The sequence below is a fragment of the Embiotoca jacksoni genome, unplaced genomic scaffold, assembly GCF_022577435.1.
Source record: "Embiotoca jacksoni isolate LCO1_2020_lvr unplaced genomic scaffold, fEmbJac1.0.p SCAF_27, whole genome shotgun sequence".
Taxonomy (NCBI): domain Eukaryota; kingdom Metazoa; phylum Chordata; class Actinopteri; family Embiotocidae; genus Embiotoca; species Embiotoca jacksoni.
In genome coordinates, this window is record NW_027185378.1 from 704,274 (window position 1) to 722,999 (window position 18,726).

General features: G+C 43.0%; 3 protein-coding genes across 3 annotated transcripts; 1 reads left to right on the forward strand and 2 right to left on the reverse strand.

The window, feature by feature from the left end:
* Positions 1 to 607: 607 nt before the first annotated feature.
* Positions 608 to 8,572, forward strand: adgrf3a (adhesion G protein-coupled receptor F3a). The gene is made up of 18 exons (XM_069160867.1): positions 608 to 671; positions 1,092 to 1,146; positions 1,225 to 1,237; positions 1,333 to 1,461; positions 1,550 to 1,705; positions 1,784 to 1,890; positions 1,973 to 2,031; positions 2,131 to 2,255; positions 2,777 to 2,992; positions 3,546 to 3,788; positions 3,866 to 4,003; positions 4,839 to 4,947; positions 5,188 to 5,272; positions 5,356 to 5,535; positions 6,358 to 7,680; positions 7,771 to 7,812; positions 8,290 to 8,325; positions 8,394 to 8,572. Exons 1-18 carry the CDS (start codon positions 661 to 663, stop codon positions 8,448 to 8,450), a joined length of 3,084 nt encoding a protein of 1,027 aa, XP_069016968.1. The 5' UTR covers positions 608 to 660; the 3' UTR covers positions 8,451 to 8,572.
* Positions 8,551 to 9,898, reverse strand: LOC138205140 (ankyrin repeat domain-containing protein 66). The gene is made up of 3 exons (XM_069160868.1): positions 9,678 to 9,898; positions 8,889 to 9,117; positions 8,551 to 8,808 (listed from the first exon to the last, which is right to left on the reverse strand). The coding sequence occupies exons 1-3, from the start codon at positions 9,814 to 9,816 to the stop codon at positions 8,628 to 8,630; spliced, it is 549 nt and encodes a 182-aa protein (XP_069016969.1). The 5' UTR covers positions 9,817 to 9,898; the 3' UTR covers positions 8,551 to 8,627.
* Positions 9,899 to 10,405: 507 nt separating this feature from the next.
* Positions 10,406 to 18,658, reverse strand: LOC138204977 (tudor domain-containing 6-like). Its single transcript, XM_069160579.1, has 4 exons — positions 16,704 to 18,658; positions 10,861 to 15,827; positions 10,705 to 10,777; positions 10,406 to 10,560 (listed from the first exon to the last, which is right to left on the reverse strand). The coding sequence occupies exons 2-3, from the start codon at positions 15,803 to 15,805 to the stop codon at positions 10,731 to 10,733; spliced, it is 4,992 nt and encodes a 1,663-aa protein (XP_069016680.1). The 5' UTR covers positions 15,806 to 15,827; positions 16,704 to 18,658; the 3' UTR covers positions 10,406 to 10,560; positions 10,705 to 10,730.
* Positions 18,659 to 18,726: the final 68 nt, after the last annotated feature.

The following is an 18,726-nucleotide window of genomic DNA, read 5'->3' on the forward strand; positions in this document are numbered from 1 at the left end:
CCATTATATTTGTTAATGTGTAAAGTCCACACTCTTATTTGGATAAGCAAATCTTCTGATCATCCTTGACGTAGTTTATTTGGATGAATGGTAAATACTTGAACAACATCACAAAGAAAATGAGCTTTTTCAGTCATTTATGCACCGTAAAATCTATAGAGGTGATATTTTTCTTTGGAAAAATTAAGTGTACCCCTGGAATCAGAAGCTGGTATCACCTCCTTCAGCAGAAATAACTTTACATATAATTAAAAACAAACAGCACATTTTAACTTTGTGATCTTTATTTTTAATCTGTTCTTTGCAACATGTCTATTTTTAAGACAAATAATCAACACTTGAACATCATTTTTTGCTCTGTCATGTGTATTTTCCAAATACAAATATGAACCTACATCATGTTTCACATTTGGTTTTGTTGCTGAAGTTCTATCTGAATGGTTTCCTAAAACAACCCAATGTGCAGCTTCCGTGTTTGAAAGTCAAATTAGTTTCACATAACAGCCTCGTTACTTTGCATGCAGTAAACTCTGCTTGGAAACTTATTTCCTGGTCAGCTGCTGCGGTGACGGCGACGGCTCCATCAGTGAGCTCCTGTCGTCTGTAGTGATCTGTTCTAACGCCGCGGGACGCTGCTGTGGTGGTTCACTGATTAACATTATGGAGAATAGGTGAGCTGATGTTTCTGCATTTACTATTTTACATGATGTCATACTAAACTGAAGAAGAACAAGAACACAAATATTTTTGTACTCTTCATCAGTGGTGTATAAAGTACCTGAAAGACACAGTCGAGTTAAAGTACAGGAATCTTAGCAGAAAATGACTTTTGTAAAAGTTAATGTCTCCTTTGTTGGGCCCAGAGAAGGCAGCTGTGTTTCTAGATCATGTTTATATCTGGTTTCTTCTTTGCATGGTGTAGTTTTAACCTGCATTTGTGGATGCAGCGATGAACAGTGTTCAGAGACAATGGTTTTCAGAAGTGTTCCTGAGCCCATGCAGTGATTTCCACTCCAGAAATGTGTCTGTTTTTAATGCAGTGCTCTTGCTTGCTGATTAAAATGACCTTTCATGTTATTTATTATTTACAGAAACAGGATGTGGACCTGTATATTTCTGTCTGCCCTGGGCCTGAACATCTGTCAGGTCTGTCAGCAGTGCATCGTCAGATCTTTAAATTTGATTTTATAACATTACATTAAACTGAATTCTTTTCTTTTACAGGCGGCTGAAGAAGGTAAAATGATCTGTGTCGAAATAAACGCATTTATTTAAACATGTAAACAGATATGTTGGAGTCTCTGAGGTGTCTGTTTGTTTTTCATGTTTCAGGAAACTCAACTCAGATGTATTACGCCAAACTGATCATAGACCGTTCTGCATTAGAAAACATCAGTGAGATACTGAAGCCTTTTGTGAACGACCCCAGCCTGTATGTGGACAACCTCAAAATTACAACAAGTAAAAAAACCAACTCCAAAATACTGCATGATGTGATCTCTGAGGTAAAGAACCTGTCTATGAAACTGGTCTTCTGCTTCCTGATCAGTTTGTATGGACAAGTCGGACAGCAAACAGTGCAACTGCCGGCAAGGACACAGGTGGAGCGATGACGTGTGTCAGTCCAAACAGATGTGTTGTGGCTCTGCAGAATGCTCCTTCCCGAAAGAAGAAACGGCTGCACCATGTATCCTAAATACCACAGGTACCGGCTCATTTAATATTTTCCGATACATGTGTGTTTATTTGCATGAAGCATGAGGACAGTTTGCTTGGTTCCCAGTCGCCATCACAGGGTCGATGAATTTGGTGGGAGTGAAATTTCAGGGATGTCTGGCTGATCAAAATTCTCCGAACTATGAAAACTGTAAGAAGGACCTGTTAGAAAAGGTATTTATTAATATAACAGAACATTATTTAATGAATTACCCTGCAGGAGTCTGAATTAATGTTTCTGTGTGTCACCTTCCAGATGAAGGAAGTCTACAGCACTTTAACAGGATTTGACTCTTTAACAATCACAGGATTCAGGTTTTTCTTTTATTTACCAATAAAATGTTTATTTATGTATTTAGTTTTAAACTGGTATCTTATTTCAATCTGAATTTTTTTTTTTTTTCATTTCTGAAGGACCGGAAGCATTATTGTGGATTTTGCTATGAGCATTGCTTCCGGCGTCAATTCACAAGATCTGATTAAAAAATCCCAAAACCTGAGTGACAATCTGGAGGCTTCGCTCAGTCTGGAGACGACAGGTGAGCAAGAACACACCTGTTTGGATTTAACATTAACCAGTCTCCTTTAAATCCAGTCTTTAAATAAACAGGAAGTACTACTGATAAATATCTTAACAGTTTTTAAAAGACTTGCTAAAATTTGTGGTTCCCAGAGGATGAATCATTTAGCGCCACCAGCAGGCAAAACTTTCCAATTATCTCCTGAAATATTTCTTCATATATTTGGATGCTGCAGAATGTTGTGCAAACATTTTAAAAGCTTAAATTTTAAGACCAATACCCACAACTGAGAACACAGAAACATGCCAAACATCAGCATGGTAACACTGTCACTGTGGGCATGCTAATGTTAGCATGTAGCTGCTGCACATACAGAAAGTGAAGCCTCAGAGCAGCTGCAGGCTGCAGTCAGGTTACAACTTTTACAAAACTGATTAAAGCTGCACAAATCCATATTTTCATGTTTAAAATTAATCAAATTATAATAATGATATTAATACAGTGGCAACGAAATTAATCTGCGACTCTCGTCTTCACAGGTGTCATCCGTCTGCACATGCCTCCCAACCCGGTGTGCTACAACACCGCCACCAGCCTCAGGTGCTTGTCGCAGGAGAAACTGACTGCGCAGCTGGTGTGGCAACTGAAGAAACCCAACGGGGATTTTGACATAACGAACGGCAGCGTGTCGACCGTGTTGATATCAGAGTCAGTAACTGAAGTCAAGCTCCTAAGAGTGTCTGAACTCTGGGCAGGTATGTCGGCTCCGCCCATTTTCTATTTTTGCAGCACCACATTTATCCGACAACTTTAAGTTAATTTTCTTTTTTAAATCTGGGGTGTGGCCTTTAAAGGAAGGGAGTCTATTAGACCTCTGCAGCTTCTTCTTTTCTGTCTAAACTCACCTGAATCCACAGGTGTAGAGCTGCCGAAGCACAGGAACAATGCTCCGCCCACTTTTTTGAATTAAAATTAATTTCCGATTTTTATCCGATCATTTCCAAAGCATCTGTCCTGCAGGAGAACCAATAAAAACAAAAGGTTTGATTCAAGACATCAATTAGAAGCCTCGTTTTAATCCGCTTCCGTTTGCCCTTTTTAAAGTGCATCACATGTTGATACAAACTCAGCACTTCCTTGTAGTCGTTTCAAATTAATAGCAAACAGAAACCCTTCCTTTGAATTTGATTTCACCTCAGATTGTAATTTTTTTTTATCACAAACAACATCACCATCATGTTACCTTTAATAATCATAATAAAAGTTCCTCATGGAGTCTCTTTACTCCTCCTCTCTGTTTAATTTCAGGCGAGTACTCCTGTGTCGACCACCAGCAGAGCAAACTGACCACCATCTCTCACAAAGCCAGCGCCGAAATGGACGTGTGCCTGCTGCCGGAGATCCACGTGTCCACGCAGCCAGGGTTCCCGCGCTGCAAGACAAGCTCGGATATCCTGCACGTCAGAGTCAAGTGTGAGGTGAAGAAGAGCAGAGAGGAGTACAACGTGATGTGGAATGAAAAAGACATCACGAAGAGACCCAGAGAGGACGGTGAGTATGTTTTCAATCTGAGTTTAAATGAAACTTGTTATCAACATAAATGACATGCATGTGTGTGATCTCTGCAGGTGGAGAGACATACGATTTCACAGCTGATAAAGTAGTCCTGTGTGGGGTACAATCTGAAACAACCAACCTGTCCTGCACATTTACAAACAGGTGCAACCAAACAAGAAGCGCTGAGGTCCCCATCCATGTCATATACTGTACGTTTTATTATTAATCATTAAAATATGTCTGGAAGTCGAGGCATTGTCCAACATCACACTGTGTTTACCATTAATACACACATGTAATTGTTCTGATTCTTATTGTGAATTTAATGCCCTGAACTCCCCTCAAATAATCCAACAATGGAATACATCATATCACACTTTATCTTTTTAACAATTATGTAAATTTAAACACATTTCACCACATGATAAGTATCTGAAATCTAAATATGTTGTAGTTCTTTTATTTTGAAGAGTTCCCAGCTGTTTGGTTTTTACAGGAATAAATAGGTACAGTAACACAGAGAGAAACAAGAGATATAGTTTAGTAGCATTAATACATTTACAAATTAATCAATCAATCCACAAATAAATAGATTTACATTACAAAATGTTACATTGTTTGAAATTTTACTTGGCAATAAAAATCAGAATTATGAAAAGAATTAAAAAGTTTATATGACTCCATCAATAAATAGTTCAAATGCAAAGGAATTTACAAAAACAACATAAAACCGTCACTAATTATTCAATCCTGTTTACAACCATTTGCATCTCTCAGGTTTGTTTTTGTTGTTCAAGTCGTTTTTTATGTTATTAGTGATTCATTAATGAATAAGATAAAAAAATAAAATAAGAGCGGGGACATTAAAACAGTTGTATGATATACAGATGTATATTTTCCTTTAACTTAGACTTTATAATTGAATTGTGCAACTATTTTTTTCCTTTAGTGTATTAAAAAAATATACATGTGCACACATTTTTATAAATTAATATTTCAAAGATTACTTTTATGTAATTAATTACATTTCCTTCCTCCCAACAGTTAACGATCCGTTCTGTCCAGCTGATAAAGACTGGGAAGAAACTAAAGTTGGTTCTACTGCACAGTTGACATGCAAGAACGCTGCTGGACAAAGACAAAGGAAGTGCAGGTGAGATGATCCTTTTTTATTATCAATTAATCTGCCAGTTCTTTTTCAGATTAATTTATTTGTTGTTGCAGAAGAGCAAAAGATGTCACAGCTGCTTCTTTGGTCCAAAACTATCACAAGAGATTAAAGAAACTTTCAAAATATTTAATATGAGGAGCTGAAAACATTTAATAAATTATTATTCTTGCATGATTCATATTCTGTCGTTCGACTAATCGCTTAATGTATTAATGGTTTCAGTCAGAGTATGGGAAAAGGAGTGTGGGAGGAGGAGATTTCAGCTTGTGTGAACAATGAGCTGAACAGGGTGCTGCAGAATGCATTGGTAAGAATGACTTTAACACCTTTATTTAAAAACACAGCATTAAACCGTTAATCATCATCACTGAATCCTCACTGACGTCACAGATCGCTGACATTGGACTTGGCACGCTGGACAGAAACGCTGCACAGGTGTTTTCTGGCCTAAAGAACGTCACCAATGACTCTCCGACCATCAACTCTTTCGCCAACATTAACGCAGCGGTGAATGTACTGACCACGCTCAAAGACAAGCTGACTCACATAAACGAGGCGTCAACAGCAGAAGTGAGTGTCACTGAATCTCTGATTATCTCCTGATTAATAATTAAAATATCAAGTATTTAATTTTTTATTTTGTCACGTTGCTTTTATTTACAGTTTTATTCAATGTTTTTACCTTCACTAAAGTCATATTTATATGCAGTTGTAGTCATAAACTTGTATATAAAAGTGGACATAGCTTCTGGCTCTGTTTTAAAGTGCAGTACCACTGAGGGCCACTGGGGGCTGGCTCCAATAGCTTCAAAAAGCATCAACTGAAAATAATTCCCGCATTCATTGGATATTAGGACTCAAATGAAGCAATTATTGGGGGCGAGGCCATTTGATTGACAGGCCTGGGTTGCAGTCAGGTTTCAGGTATAGGTGGGCAGAGCATAGTCAGAAGAATCCACCCCTCGCTCCTTCCCAGCTCATCCAAATATGGTCACTTCCTGGCTCCAAAGATGGCAACAGTAGAACTCCAGGCTTGTTTTACACCACGTTAAGGCTGCAGGTTACCATCAAACACTTCCTGCTGCTGCTTCACATTAAAACAGACCCGGTGCCTTTTAATGTGAAGGAGCCAGAGAAAGTGCAGGGTATTTGTCCACACAAGAAGTGAGCTGCTGCAGGCTGCATGTTGGAAAAAAGCAGACTATTGACTGACAGTTTGAGTTTCATCAGGCGTTCCCGGGTTGTTTTTAACAAATGTTTTATGTTGTATTAAAACAAAGTAGATTATTTCAGATTATTTACCATCTAAACTCACCACAGGTCTCTTGAGTGCTGCGATTTGGCGCTTTAAAAATTCATGCTACTCAACAGCTCCTCTTCTTTTCCTTTTAGGACCTTCTGGACTCCTCCAGCAACCTGCTGGAAAAGTCTCTTGAAAGTTCGTGGAAGTCGTTGGCTGCAGGGAACAACTCGCTGGCGGGGGACTACCTGAGTTCAGTGGAGCGGTTAATCCAACTGGCGAACATCACAAACCGCAGCACAAAAAAAAACATCGAGGTGGACACGTGTAATGGGACCGATGACACGTGCTACAACTGCGTGTTCAACGTCACTGTCAGTCTGGGGAATTCAGGAGGCAGATTGGTGAAAACAGCTGGATTCCAACACCTGAAGAGCTACCTGCCCTACAACGAGACGGACGACATCCCCAACAGCATCGTGGTGTCCACGGTGACCGAGAAGCCCACTCACATCAAGATCATCATCGACTTCCAGCTGCTCAAACCCAGAGCTCGCAACGTGCCGATAACCTGCGTCTTCTGGAACAACAGCAGCAAGCATTGGTCAGATAACGGGTGTGTGTGGGTGGGGCCTGATAACGCAGGACGATGCATCTGTGACCATCTGTCCTCGTTCGCCATCCTGATGTCCAAGTATCCCGTCGACGTGCCCGGGCTGACACTGATCACCTACGTGGGTGTGTCCGTGTCCATCGTGTCACTCGTCATCAGCCTCGTGGTGGAGCTGGTCATCTGGAGGGTTGTGGTGAAGACCAACACTTTGTACCTGCGCCACACGGCCCACGTCAACATCTCTATGTGTCTGCTGGTGGCTGACTGCTGCTTTGTAGCCTCCTCCAAACCAGAGAAGATCTCCGTCACCTGGTGCCAGATCTTCGCGGTGGGGATGCATTTCTGTTACCTGTCCATGTTCTTCTGGATGTTGTGTCTGAGCAGCACTCTCCTTCATCAGGCCATCTTCCTCTTCCACAAAGTCAGCAAGAAGAATTACCTGCGCTTCTCCATCGTCCTCGGCTACGCGGTTCCTCTGCTCATCGTTTTCATCACGTTTGTCACCAACCAAAGCGGAAAGGAGGGCCTGTATTTCTCCAAAGACACTTGCTGGCTTGTTTACTCTGCGCTGCTGAAAGGCTCCATCCACACCTTCATCATCCCGGTCGGCATGATCGTCTTCATCAACGTGTTCTCTATGCTGGTGGTGATCATGAAGCTGCTGGATCACCACCAGAACCCAGAGAACACTCATGAAAAGGACAAAGCGGCCGCCAAGACCGTGGTGAGGACGGTCATCCTGCTGACTCCCATCTTTGGAGTGACCTGGATCTTTGGGTTCGCTCTGATGCTCATTGACCTCACATCTGGACCCGTAGCTTTCGCTGTCAATTATGCCTTCACATTGCTGAACTCCTTCCAGGTATGATCAATATAATCTGTCTAATCAAATTTAAACATCTGCACCACTAAGTGTTTGTTTTACTCATTAAATTCTGTCTTTGGTTTCCAGGGTTTGTTCATTTTGTTGACCACAATCCTGGGCGACAAAACGGTGAGGTCGTTTTACATCTTTGGGGAAAATCTCAACCCTGTAACTGTATTAGAACCCCGTCTCCAAAATAAATTTAGACGCTGTGTGAAATTTAAATAAAAGCAGAATCTGATGATTTTCAAATCATGTAAACCCAAATTCAAAACTTTTTGCAACACTCTTTTATACTTGATCATGTCACTGATCTGTTGCCAGGTAACGTAATTAGTAGTGAGATGTTCCACCAGTTGTTTTTTGTTTTTGCGTTACGCAAATATTTTTCATAAAACAATAAAACTTCATGATTACATGATTTACAAATCACCACGTTCTGGTTTTTTTTACACAGCGTGCCAACTTTGTTGGAAGCAGGGTTGTAATAATTTATTAGACAGCTGCCATTAGTCTCAGTATAAATAAATCAAACGGTCATCAGCAATAAATATGTGTAATAGACTATCACTAAGATTGTATTCAATCCAGATTTGTTTTTGACAGATCCGTGAAGCTCTGCTGAACTACTTAAAGAAAACGGTACGTGCACTACGGCTGGATTTAAAGGTAAAATATGATTATTGATTAATTTTCCCACCTTTTTGCAGCCTCCAGCGTCCACCAGCGACAGCACCGCCAAGTCAGACTCAACATGGAAGAAGTGAAAACTACCTGAAGGACTGACAACAAACTGCATTTTAAAATCTTTACTCCTTCTTTATGAGTTAAATTTAAATTTCTGAGTTTCTTTGTTTGCCGCTTTAAAATAAACTGATTTTAAACCTTATCTAAGGAATACTGTTTTTACTTTAGAGAATAAAACACCATGCCTGTGAAAGGCTTTAACTCTTGGACACAGTTTCCTGTGTGGAGGTGATGTAGGCCTCCGTCTGAGTGTTGCTTTTAGAGATGCGGTTCTCTTCGTTCTCTCTGCTCTGATCGGTCCACTCCTCGTCTGAGTCGTCCACTAAAAGCCCTTTCTGGGCTGCGACGATGCGATATGCCTGACACTCCACCTCAGCCCTGAAACATACAACAACATGCAGCTTAGGCCTCTAAAGAGATCACATGTTGGTTATTAATATCAAGACAACATGTCTCACTTTTTAAGGAATCCAACACAGTCCTGGTGTCCGTAGATTTTGGCTATCCGCACCGGTTTGTCCCCACAGCAGTCCTCCTTGTCCACAGGTGCATGCAGAGAGTGCAGCAGCTGCAGCACCGCCAGCCGCCCGGACTCTGCAGCGAAGTGGGCCGCAGTCCATCCATGCTCCGTCCTCAGGCCCGGCCGGGCTCCATGCTCCATGAGGATCCTCACCATCTCCGTGTGTCCTCGGGGACAGATGTCACAGAGCGGTGCATCTGAAAAAACTGGTCCAGTCCGTCATGCATTTAACTAGTTATAAAAAAAACGGACACACGGACACCTTCTTATATTCTCTCCTTTACATGATACTTAATAGATTAAATTAGACTTCTGGCCTGTTTGTCACGCAACACAGGAAGGAATCACATAATTGTCAGGCCACAATACTAGTTAAAAAAAAATGCTAAATTGCGTTGATTTTCTGATGCTGTACTCAAGAGAGAAGGTTTGTTTAAACCTTAAAATACAGGAGTAAAAACTGCCTTTCAAACTGGGCCTTTAAATTTGACCTTTGACCTCAGCTGCACAGTACAAAGAAGTTATTTGACAGAGAAAAAAATTCAACCTGTATGTCAGATGAAGTCTATCTGTGCCTATCGGAGCATTTTAAGCCCCCATTGTTGTTGCCATTACCGTCAACAGAGCAGCACCCGCAGACGAACTGGTGTAATCTGAAACTAGAGAAATGTCAGACCTGCAGGTGACTCGGGACGAGGACAGAGATAACTCCCTCCTCCCTGAGTACCTTTAGCTGCTGCCCAGTGGAGAGGTGTCTTGCAGCTCCAGTCGATGTCTCTCTGGTTGGGATTGCACCTCTGCTGCCTCAGAATCTCCTCAACTTGATCGTAGTCGCCTGCAGCCGCAGCTTGGTGCAACTCTGTCATGTTGGTGCACAGGTTGCCGAGCAACAGTTGATCACAACAGGGTGCCAAGTCCTAACCTGGACCTGTGAGCGGGTAATGCTGCCACCTGCTGTATGTGGACAGGAAATGGATTCTACAGAAGTAAAGGATGTTTACTTAAAACAAAATAAATTCTTTACTTATTCTGTAAATCTGAAAAAAATATTTATTTAATTTTAAGTACACTTTTTTAATGTTTTATTATTGTTTTTGTCTTATATTCCAAAATCAAGTACAACTAAAAATATGCCCAATCTTTTTGGACTGTTTTCCGTATTATATATAAAACTAAAACCATAATTTCAAGGCTAAATGTTTGAGTGTCTGACCAAATTCAGGTCGTCTTTTTTGTCCAAATGCTAGTCAAAGGTTGTAAATCTGAGTTGAAACAACCCCATAAAAAAATCTGTGGAACAAAATTTATACATCATATCTGTCCAATAGTTCAAGAGGAAAAATAAACAAAACCCTCAATATTTATCTGGAGATTTTGACTGCACAGATTTATCGCAAAGTTGAACAATTCACAAATGAATGAGAGTCCAGATACTGAGCAGCCAGAACTCCCGCTATTTCCCACTCTCCCTGCAAAGCAAATAATAATCACTCACTCTTTCATCCATGCACGTACTCATTGTTTATTTGCACAAGCTTCATTGTATTTTGCAGAATTTCTACCAAGACCAACGTGGTTGATGGGTCTGTCAGCCTGGTTCCCCAACAGAGCTGGAAGAAACAAAGATTAGACCATTTTTGAAGAACACTGAATGTGCTCTTTCTTTCTCCAGTTCTAGGAATTCACTTGGTGATGTCGAAATATGAATAATTCATACTGTATGTAATAAACTTCCATACAAGTGAAGTCCTTACATTTAGCCGACATCTGTTAGATGACTTTAACCCCCGATGCTCTCATCAATCGTCCTGGTTTCTTTCTGGTCCACTGAGGACCACAAGACAAACCTACATTAGCAGAAAGACCTTTTTAAAGTTTCAGAAAATGACGCCAAACATTCGTCTACTAACCTGACTCCAACCTTCCTGCCGAGGTGTCGTCTGAGTCCAATCCTGTCCAGTGTTTCTGCATTAGTGAGTTCACAACCGCTCCGTCGCCCTCGATCTCCACAGAGTACTGAGGAACCTCCATCTCTGAGTGACTGCTTTCCAGCCCGAACACGGTCAGTTTCAGTCGTTTATCCACCAGAAGACTATAGAAGTCATCGTAAACTTCATCTTTCCAGGAACCTTTCGACCCGTCGAATCCCTTCAAACAGCACAGAAAGGCCTGAGGAGGTGTCTCCAGCAGACTCTGAGGCAGCGCTCTCACATCCTTCACTCCAACATTCGACTCGTTTCCATAGTCAATAAACACAACATGAAGTGTGTCGTCCTCTCTGCGGATTACCTGAGCTCTGTACCACTGGTTGTCCCCGGAGAACAGAGCGAGACATGGACCGCCAGAATAGAGAGTCTCAGGAAACATCAGGTCCGACTCCACCTGTCCTGCTTCCTGAGCGAGCTGGACCACTTTACAGAGATCTTCTGTGTTGGCGTGTTGACACCAGAAGAAATGAGGCTCCACGATGCAGGAGGCGTACACCATCACGGACGTATCTTTGGAAATCTCTGGCTCTTTGTATGCAGTTGCATTCCCTTTGAAAACACAAACATGTGGTGTGTTGGACTCCGTTTTTCCACCCTGGATGACATTTTCTCTTCGAGGGCTTTCTGTCGTATCACATTCTTCTGAGACTGGTTTCCAGCGTTTCTGCATTGCTGCGTTTACGACCACTCCGTCGCCCTCGATTTCCACAGAGTACTGAGGAACCTCCATCTCTGAGTGACTGCCTTCCAGCCCGAACACGGTCAGTTTCAGTCGTTTATCCACCAGAAGACTGTAAAAGTCGTCATAAACTTCGTCTTTCCAGGAACCTTTCGACTTGTCGAATCCCTTCAAACAGCACAGAAAGGCCTGAGGAGGCGTCTCCAGCAGACTCTGAGGCAGCGCTCTCACATCCTTCATGCCAACATTCGACTCGTTTCCATAGTCAATAAACACAACATGAAGTACGTCATCCTCTCTGCGGATTACCTGAGCTCTGTACCACTGGTTGTCCCCGGAGAACAGAGCGAGACACGGACTGCCAGGATGGAGAGTCTCAGGGAACATCAGGTCTGACTCCACCTGTCCTGCTTCCTGAGCGAGCTGGACCACTTTACAGAGATCTTCTGTGTCGGCGTGTTGACACCAGAAGAAATGAGGTTCCATGATGCAGGAGGCGTACACCATCTCGAACGTATCTTTGGAAATCTCTGGTTTCCTGTACGAGTCAGTGTTGTTGATTCCTTTGGAGACGTCAGATTTGGTCGTGTTGTCCTTCGTTTGAACAGCTTGGAGGAGAGTTTCTGTTTGTTCCATCACCTTCTTAGACGGCTCTGAAGAAGATGCTTTCCAGTATTTCTGCATTAAGTCGTTAATGACCACCTCGTCACACTCGGTTTTCACTGTATACTGAGGAACCGCTGCCTCTGAATGGTCCTCAATTTTACAGACTGTCATTTTGAGTTGCTTATCAACCAACCGATTGTAGAAGTCGTCGTAAACTTCATCATCCCAGGAGCCCTTTGACTCGTCAAAACCATCCAGAAAGCACAGAAAGGCCTGCGGAGGAAACTCCAGCAGACTCTGAGGCAGCGATCTTACATTTACAATGTCAACTTCAGACTCATTTCCGTAGTCAACAAATAGAACGTGGAGTGTGTCGTCAGCTCGCCGAATTGCTTGAGCTCTGTACCACTGGTTGTCACTGGAGAACAGAGCGAGACATGGACTGCCAGGCTGCGGTGTCTCGGGGAACGTCCCGTCCTGCTCTGCCCATCCAGCTTCCTGAGCGAGCTTCGACACGGTGTTCAGGTCTTCGGTGTCGGTGTACTGACACCAGAAGTAATGTGGCCCGACGATGCAGGAAGCGTAAACCTCTGTCTTGCTTTGAGAAATGTTCGGCCTCTTGTACATAGAGATGTTCACCTTTCTGGGAAGAGAAGGCAGTTTAATTTCGGAGTCAGTGTGTCCGTCTTTTGCCACAGTTCCATTCTCCTTGGGAATGACCTCTAAGGTTCTTCCTTCATCCAAAGTCTTTACGTGTTCAGTCTCTTGTTCAGAGGCTATTGAACTCATCTGTAGCTCATCTCCAGCACACATTCTGTCACTGCTGTGGACTCCATGTTGTTCCACCGTCTTTGTCAACGCCGATGCTTTCTTGAGCTCTTTTTTCCGACAGTCTTGATAGGTTGATTTTGAGCTGTCGGGTTGCTGCTGAACGAGACCAGCCATCCTCTCTCTGACGGCCTCGTTTACATTCACTGAATCATTAAACATCAGCTGCACAATCAGCTTCCTTTTCTCCCCTTTCGCTGCCACTGAAATGGTAAAACTCTGACCAATGGCTTCCTCTGCAAACCACTGGTTGACTTCCCTTGGTACTTCTGCAGGGACATCGAACAGTGCGAGTAGAACGGCCTGCACGGGAACAGACCTGGCGATACTGGCGTCAGAGGGGAAGGGGCGAAGGTCAGCCTCTTTCACTGCGAGGGTATCCCCGTAGTCCACAAAGTGCACTTTAAGTTCTGGGGACATTTCTACTACCTGACCTCTGTACCACTCGTTATCAGTGTACCTGGCAAAGCAAATACTGTTCAGTCCGGGGGGGAGATTGGAGCACGGCGGCTGGTTGAGGAGCTGCGCAACATTTTCCTTCAGTTTGTCAAACAAAGGAGAATTCCTGTCCAGCTGGCAGTAAAAGTGATCGACGGTCTCTGAAGAGGTCACCCACACCTTTTCCTTCCCACCCACCTCAATGTTGAAGGTGGAGTAGGTGTACGCATCCAATGGGACCTGAGCTTCAGATGGTGCACATTTCTGAGCCAGTAGCGTGCATGCGCTGCCAGTAGCTGCTTCGATATCTACGCTGTTGACCGGACCTTCTTCGTTGTTACATGTTACAGCTTTTACGATGCATTTTAGCCTCGTGTTGGACGAAGCACCTGAACCCACAAACTTCTTAAACTCCGTTAATGCAGAGTGAGTCCACGTCGCAGCGGTGGGATCGGTCTTTGGATTGAATAAACAACACTGAAAAGCCAGCGCATCCAGCTGTAAGAAAGACGGATCGATGGGACACACGTCTCTCAGAGGGACCTTTCGACTTTGACCATAGTCGATGAATCTCACATCTACGGCGGTGGAGTGGCGGCTCGCAATGATCCTCGCTCTGTACCACACGCTGTTGTCGGGATTACGGGCGACGCAGACGGATTCGACGAGCAGCTGAGCCTGGGCGGATGTGTAGTGGTTCTGCAGGTCTTGCATGAGGCGTCTAAGAGAGTCGCAATGTTCTGTTGTTTGACACCAAAACTTCTGCAGACTTTCGATGCAAGACACGTTGACGTTGACATGACTTCCTGCAGCAAACACATCGTCATCACAAGCGTGCAGCATCTTGCAGGGCAAACCAGGTGGAAGACGGTTATAGATGTGTTTCACAGGGTCCTGGTGTTTAGAGTGCGCTTTGGTATGACTATCATCAGCGCCAGGTAAGGCTACATTATCCGTCTTACCATCGACGACTTGTTTTTTCGTTTCTTTGACTTCCGTGCATCCTTTGTCTCCAAGTGAACTGAGGAGTGATGATAGAATGGGTTCATTTAAACCATCTCCTTCAGGCTTTGATGGCGGAGTCAGTCCTGCCTTCTTTATAAAACAATCGTTGATACATGTGTCATCAGCTGCACAGAGAGTGGCATCATAGACATCTTCAGACGTGTTGTGGTGGTCAAACTTTGCAACGAATGTCTGGTTCAGGAGCAGCGATTTCAAGTAATCCGTCTCGTCTGCGGTCCACTCTCTCCCCGTGCGTTTTACTCCCGTCAGAGCACAAACGTACGTAACAACTGGCATTCTCAGGAACTTTCCAAGAAGAGGTCGGACGTCTCCAACAGGAACCACTTTAGTTTTTCCTTCGTCCACATGCAGGACTTCTACAGCACCGTCGCTAGTCGCAGTGTTTTGCTTCAGTAAGGAGCGACGCCATCTGCCGTCAGTTCCTCTGGCGGCACACGGACCCGCGACGGTCTGCGGTCGGGCCTCTCCGAGATCTCCGCTCTCTTCGTAATGTTGCTGGATCTGTTCAGACAAGATCTCCAGTGCTCTGGAAAAAATCAAGATCTTGCAGAAAATATTCAGAGGGTCAGTTACTTCTGTGACATGAACAGTTTCAAAACCGTCCGGCAGAAGTTCAGGGTAAAAGTACTGATCATTCAGATTCAGTTCCTGTGATAAACGGACGACGTCAGGAGACTCTTCTTTGTGGAGACACTTCAGTGCAAGGCTTTTAAACTCATCCACCGGGATCGTCTTCATAACTCCAATCTGACACAAATGCTTGGAAACAGCGGGTATTTCCAGGAGGATTGTCCTGTCGGGCATCAGCACCTGTTGAACCAGTCCCTGCGACTTCTTTCCAGGCAGAGACATCAAAAACTTCTCGGCTCTCTCTGACCACTTCTCCTCGACAGAGACGACATTTGCGAGAACGCCGGATTCAATCTCAGGAGGGAGGAGGAAGTTGTCCGTGTGGCCCCACGCTAAAGCTTCACTTGTGGCGACGTGAAGTTGTCCCTGATCGATCAGGAAAACTTCATAGGTTTCACTTTGAACGGAAACAATCCGAGCTCTGTGCCAGGCGTCACTAAAGCAGACCAGACACAGGTCCGCCGATTTCCCTTCCGATCCATTAAACCTTCTCTTGGGAGTCTGAATCTTTTCTCTCATCTGCTCATAAACATGTTTTCTCCCTTTGTCCATATTTACCCATAATTCCACAAGACCACAGCCGGGGTTCAGGTTCACCCGTGTGATGAGAACAGGTACTTCTGATCCCGACATTGGAAGACCAGGAATCGAACACATCATGAAGCTCAGAGCTCAAATACACCTGCAACGGGGAGAAAAATGTATTAATGTTGAAGAAAATAGTCCTTTTTACAATTTTTAGAGAACTCAAAGGTAATGTCACCAAGTTACAATCTGCTTTACATCAAAATAACTAAACCGGTATCACAGTAAAGTGATTTCTAAGAGCTGTGAGTCACTTTAAATAAATTATATATTTCCCCGAATAGTTTAAAAATATATATATAATTGTTTAAAGAGGAGAATGTTGTTTTACCTAACTTGTTGATCATTTTCTGTTTTGTATTGACAGTTTTTTGGACCTTAAGATTGGAGACTAAGACCCTCCTGTGATGCTCTGCAGTCCAGGCACGACAGGTGAGAATAAACCACAGGTATGAACTGAAACTGAAGTGACTCCTGAGGCCTGAACTACGAAGCAGGTTCAACAAACTAACCCAGGAAATGTTTCCATTATCTGGCTTAACAAACCCTGACAAACGAAGTCACACGAAGCTGGTTAACAACTCGCCGTGTCCACCCAGGGTTTCATTTAGTTATTCTATGTATTTTCATGACATGTATGACAGTTTTAGCCTCATTTTTTATTAATGAACTGAGGAGCAAAAGAGAAATAAATATAAAACATAATTTAAACCAGTGAATTGGTTTTCTGTCATATACATGTAGGCTCCAACAAGCACAAGTCTTCAAAGCTTCGGTTTCTGCTGTAGGATGAAATAAAAAAAAATAAAAAATAAAAAATAAAAAGGTTACCATGGTGATGTGTCCCGGTAGGAAGTGAACCGGAAGTTACCTCTATAATCCTGCTTCACAGTATAAACCTCAGTTCATCACTTCTCTCATGTCTAATCACATGTTCAACCATCTAAACACTCCGCTGGGTTTCTCTTCTCACCGTGTTTGTCTGCAGACACTCATCTTCTTCTCTTCAATCAGCTGCTGGGTGTTGGAGGGGGCGGGGCTTACACCCACCTGGCTTTTTAAGGACTCTGATTGCACGCGCGTGCTCCTGGGTGATCAAAGAGGGATTCTTCTTTTTATATAAAAAAAAAAAAAAAAAACCTGAGGAGACCACAGTAACTTTCAGGAGCAGGTGGGTGGGCAGCCAATCACTGGGTAGCGTGGATTTAAGCCACACCCACAAACAACTGTGAGCGCTTCAGTCCACATACCGAGCTGGAAGTCTGTCTGCCCGTGCAAATAGAAGGCTGGACCCGACAGGTAAAGTTAACAGGAAGTGTTTTATCACCTGCTACGTTCTTTGCTTTGTTTGAAGTCTTGAACACTCTGAAGGGTTTCTGAAATACTGCAGAGATCTTAAGTTTAACTACTAGATGACTCGTCTGTAGTAATTTTGAGGTAAATTACATCAGTTTGCATACTCAGAAGTTATTTTTTTTTTTTAACTCTATGTTTGTATCATATTTGCTGCCTGAGTTTCCGAGACTTCCACATCATCAGTATGATCAATATTTTCCAGAAAAACCTGTTGTATACAAGCTGCCCCCTGGTGGATTATCTGTGCACTACAGTAGGTCGTCAGATCCAAAATGTCTTTCATCACTTGGTGAGAGGCACTGCTTTTTGGCAGGAAAATCTTTTCCAGTTTAGAAAAAGTTGAGGTAAGAAAAACATTAATATTTTTACTAATATTTAAATATGAAGTGTATTGATGGAACTTATAATTACTTCATATTTTGTACCTCTTCGTTTAGTGAAACTTTGTTTGTAAATGTGTTTCTCAAATATGATACAGCAGGTTTTTAACGTAATTTATCTGCATTTAATGATGCAATCTGCAGTATAACTACTGCAATGTCAAATGTACAAAAAAGTGCAGTTTTAAATATGTCATCTGCATGATGATGGTCTTCAATTTAAGTGACGGAGAAGTAAGATGATGATGATGAGGAATAGACTCCTAATGTAAAACTTATTGCAGGAAGCTCAGCAGCGATGAAGAAGACTTGAGAGATGAAGGTGTTCTGTTTTTCTTGGCAGACCACCATCCGTCTGACCTGCAGGCTGAGGAGCCAATCAGCTGACCTTCTGCAGATACAGGACGTTGTCACATCTGGGTGAGCCCGACCAGTCGAATGAAACCTTCCTTCAGTTGGTATGTCAATCTCCTGACGCTGTAAACACTCTCCACTTAGCAATGTATGAACGGTCCTGCTTTGTGCCATCTGCCTCTTTATTTACATCCACAGCTGGACTGATGTTTTTCATTCGCTGTAAAAGTCAGAGTTTGAACTGCAGCTGACAGAGTGGCAAGTGCTGAAGGAGCTCTTCTGCAGGTAGGGATTACTTTGGAGGAACACATCTGTTTCAGGTGGGGTTTTTTTCCCCAGAAGAGGCTGACGGCTTAGACATCAGTCTTCTTATTCCACGTTACATCCTGGTTCATCTTGCTCACGGAGAAAAGCAACGACTGGGCTCATAATGTTTAATAAATCTTCTTCTTTTTAAAATCCCTCTCAGGTTGGTGAGAAGCGGCAACATCAGCACGAACTTCACCTCTGTCAGGTGAGTCGAAGTCTTCCTCTTCTGTTAAATATACACGTCTGTTTATAAAAGTCGGAGCACCTCAGACCCTCACCACCGTGTAAACCAACCATCCTCCCTTCATACACTGCATCAAGTTAACAGTCAGGGCCTCGAGCAGCAGCTTAAATTTATCTTCTGGTAATTTAGAAGTCGACTCCCGATGCAGAAAACATTCGCTGCTGTGCTGAATGAGAATCACACTTAATAATCTGCCACATGCACAAGATATTAGAGAGATGCATCTAAGTGTGGAAGAACTTCAGCAGCAGTGAAATAAAAAAACTGTGATAAATGAAACCTCAGCCTGTTTCTGATCATGCACACATCAACAACTCTTTATCCCCGTCATCATCATCATCATCATCATCATA

What these genes read in the sequence shown, in the direction of transcription:
- adgrf3a (XM_069160867.1), top strand. An exon ending in AGTGTCTGAACTCTGGGCAG is followed by an intron (nt 2,993 to 3,545) that starts GTATGTCGGCTC and finishes GTTTAATTTCAG; the next exon opens with GCGAGTACTCCTGTGTCGAC. An exon ending in GAAGAGACCCAGAGAGGACG is followed by an intron (nt 3,789 to 3,865) that starts GTGAGTATGTTT and finishes TGATCTCTGCAG; the next exon opens with GTGGAGAGACATACGATTTC.
- LOC138205140 (XM_069160868.1), bottom strand. Translation starts at nt 9,816, where the DNA reads ATGACAGAGTTGCACCAAGCTGCGGCTGCAGGCGACTACGATCAAGTT. An exon ending in CCACTGGGCAGCAGCTAAAG is followed by an intron (nt 9,118 to 9,677) that starts GTACTCAGGGAG and finishes TCTGTCCCCGAG; the next exon opens with GACACACGGAGATGGTGAGG. An exon ending in TGTGTTGGATTCCTTAAAAA is followed by an intron (nt 8,809 to 8,888) that starts GTGAGACATGTT and finishes TGTATGTTTCAG; the next exon opens with GGCTGAGGTGGAGTGTCAGG.
- LOC138204977 (XM_069160579.1), bottom strand. Translation starts at nt 15,805, where the DNA reads ATGATGTGTTCGATTCCTGGTCTTCCAATGTCGGGATCAGAAGTACCT. An exon ending in GGCAGGAAGGTTGGAGTCAG is followed by an intron (nt 10,778 to 10,860) that starts GTTAGTAGACGA and finishes TGTGGTCCTCAG; the next exon opens with TGGACCAGAAAGAAACCAGG.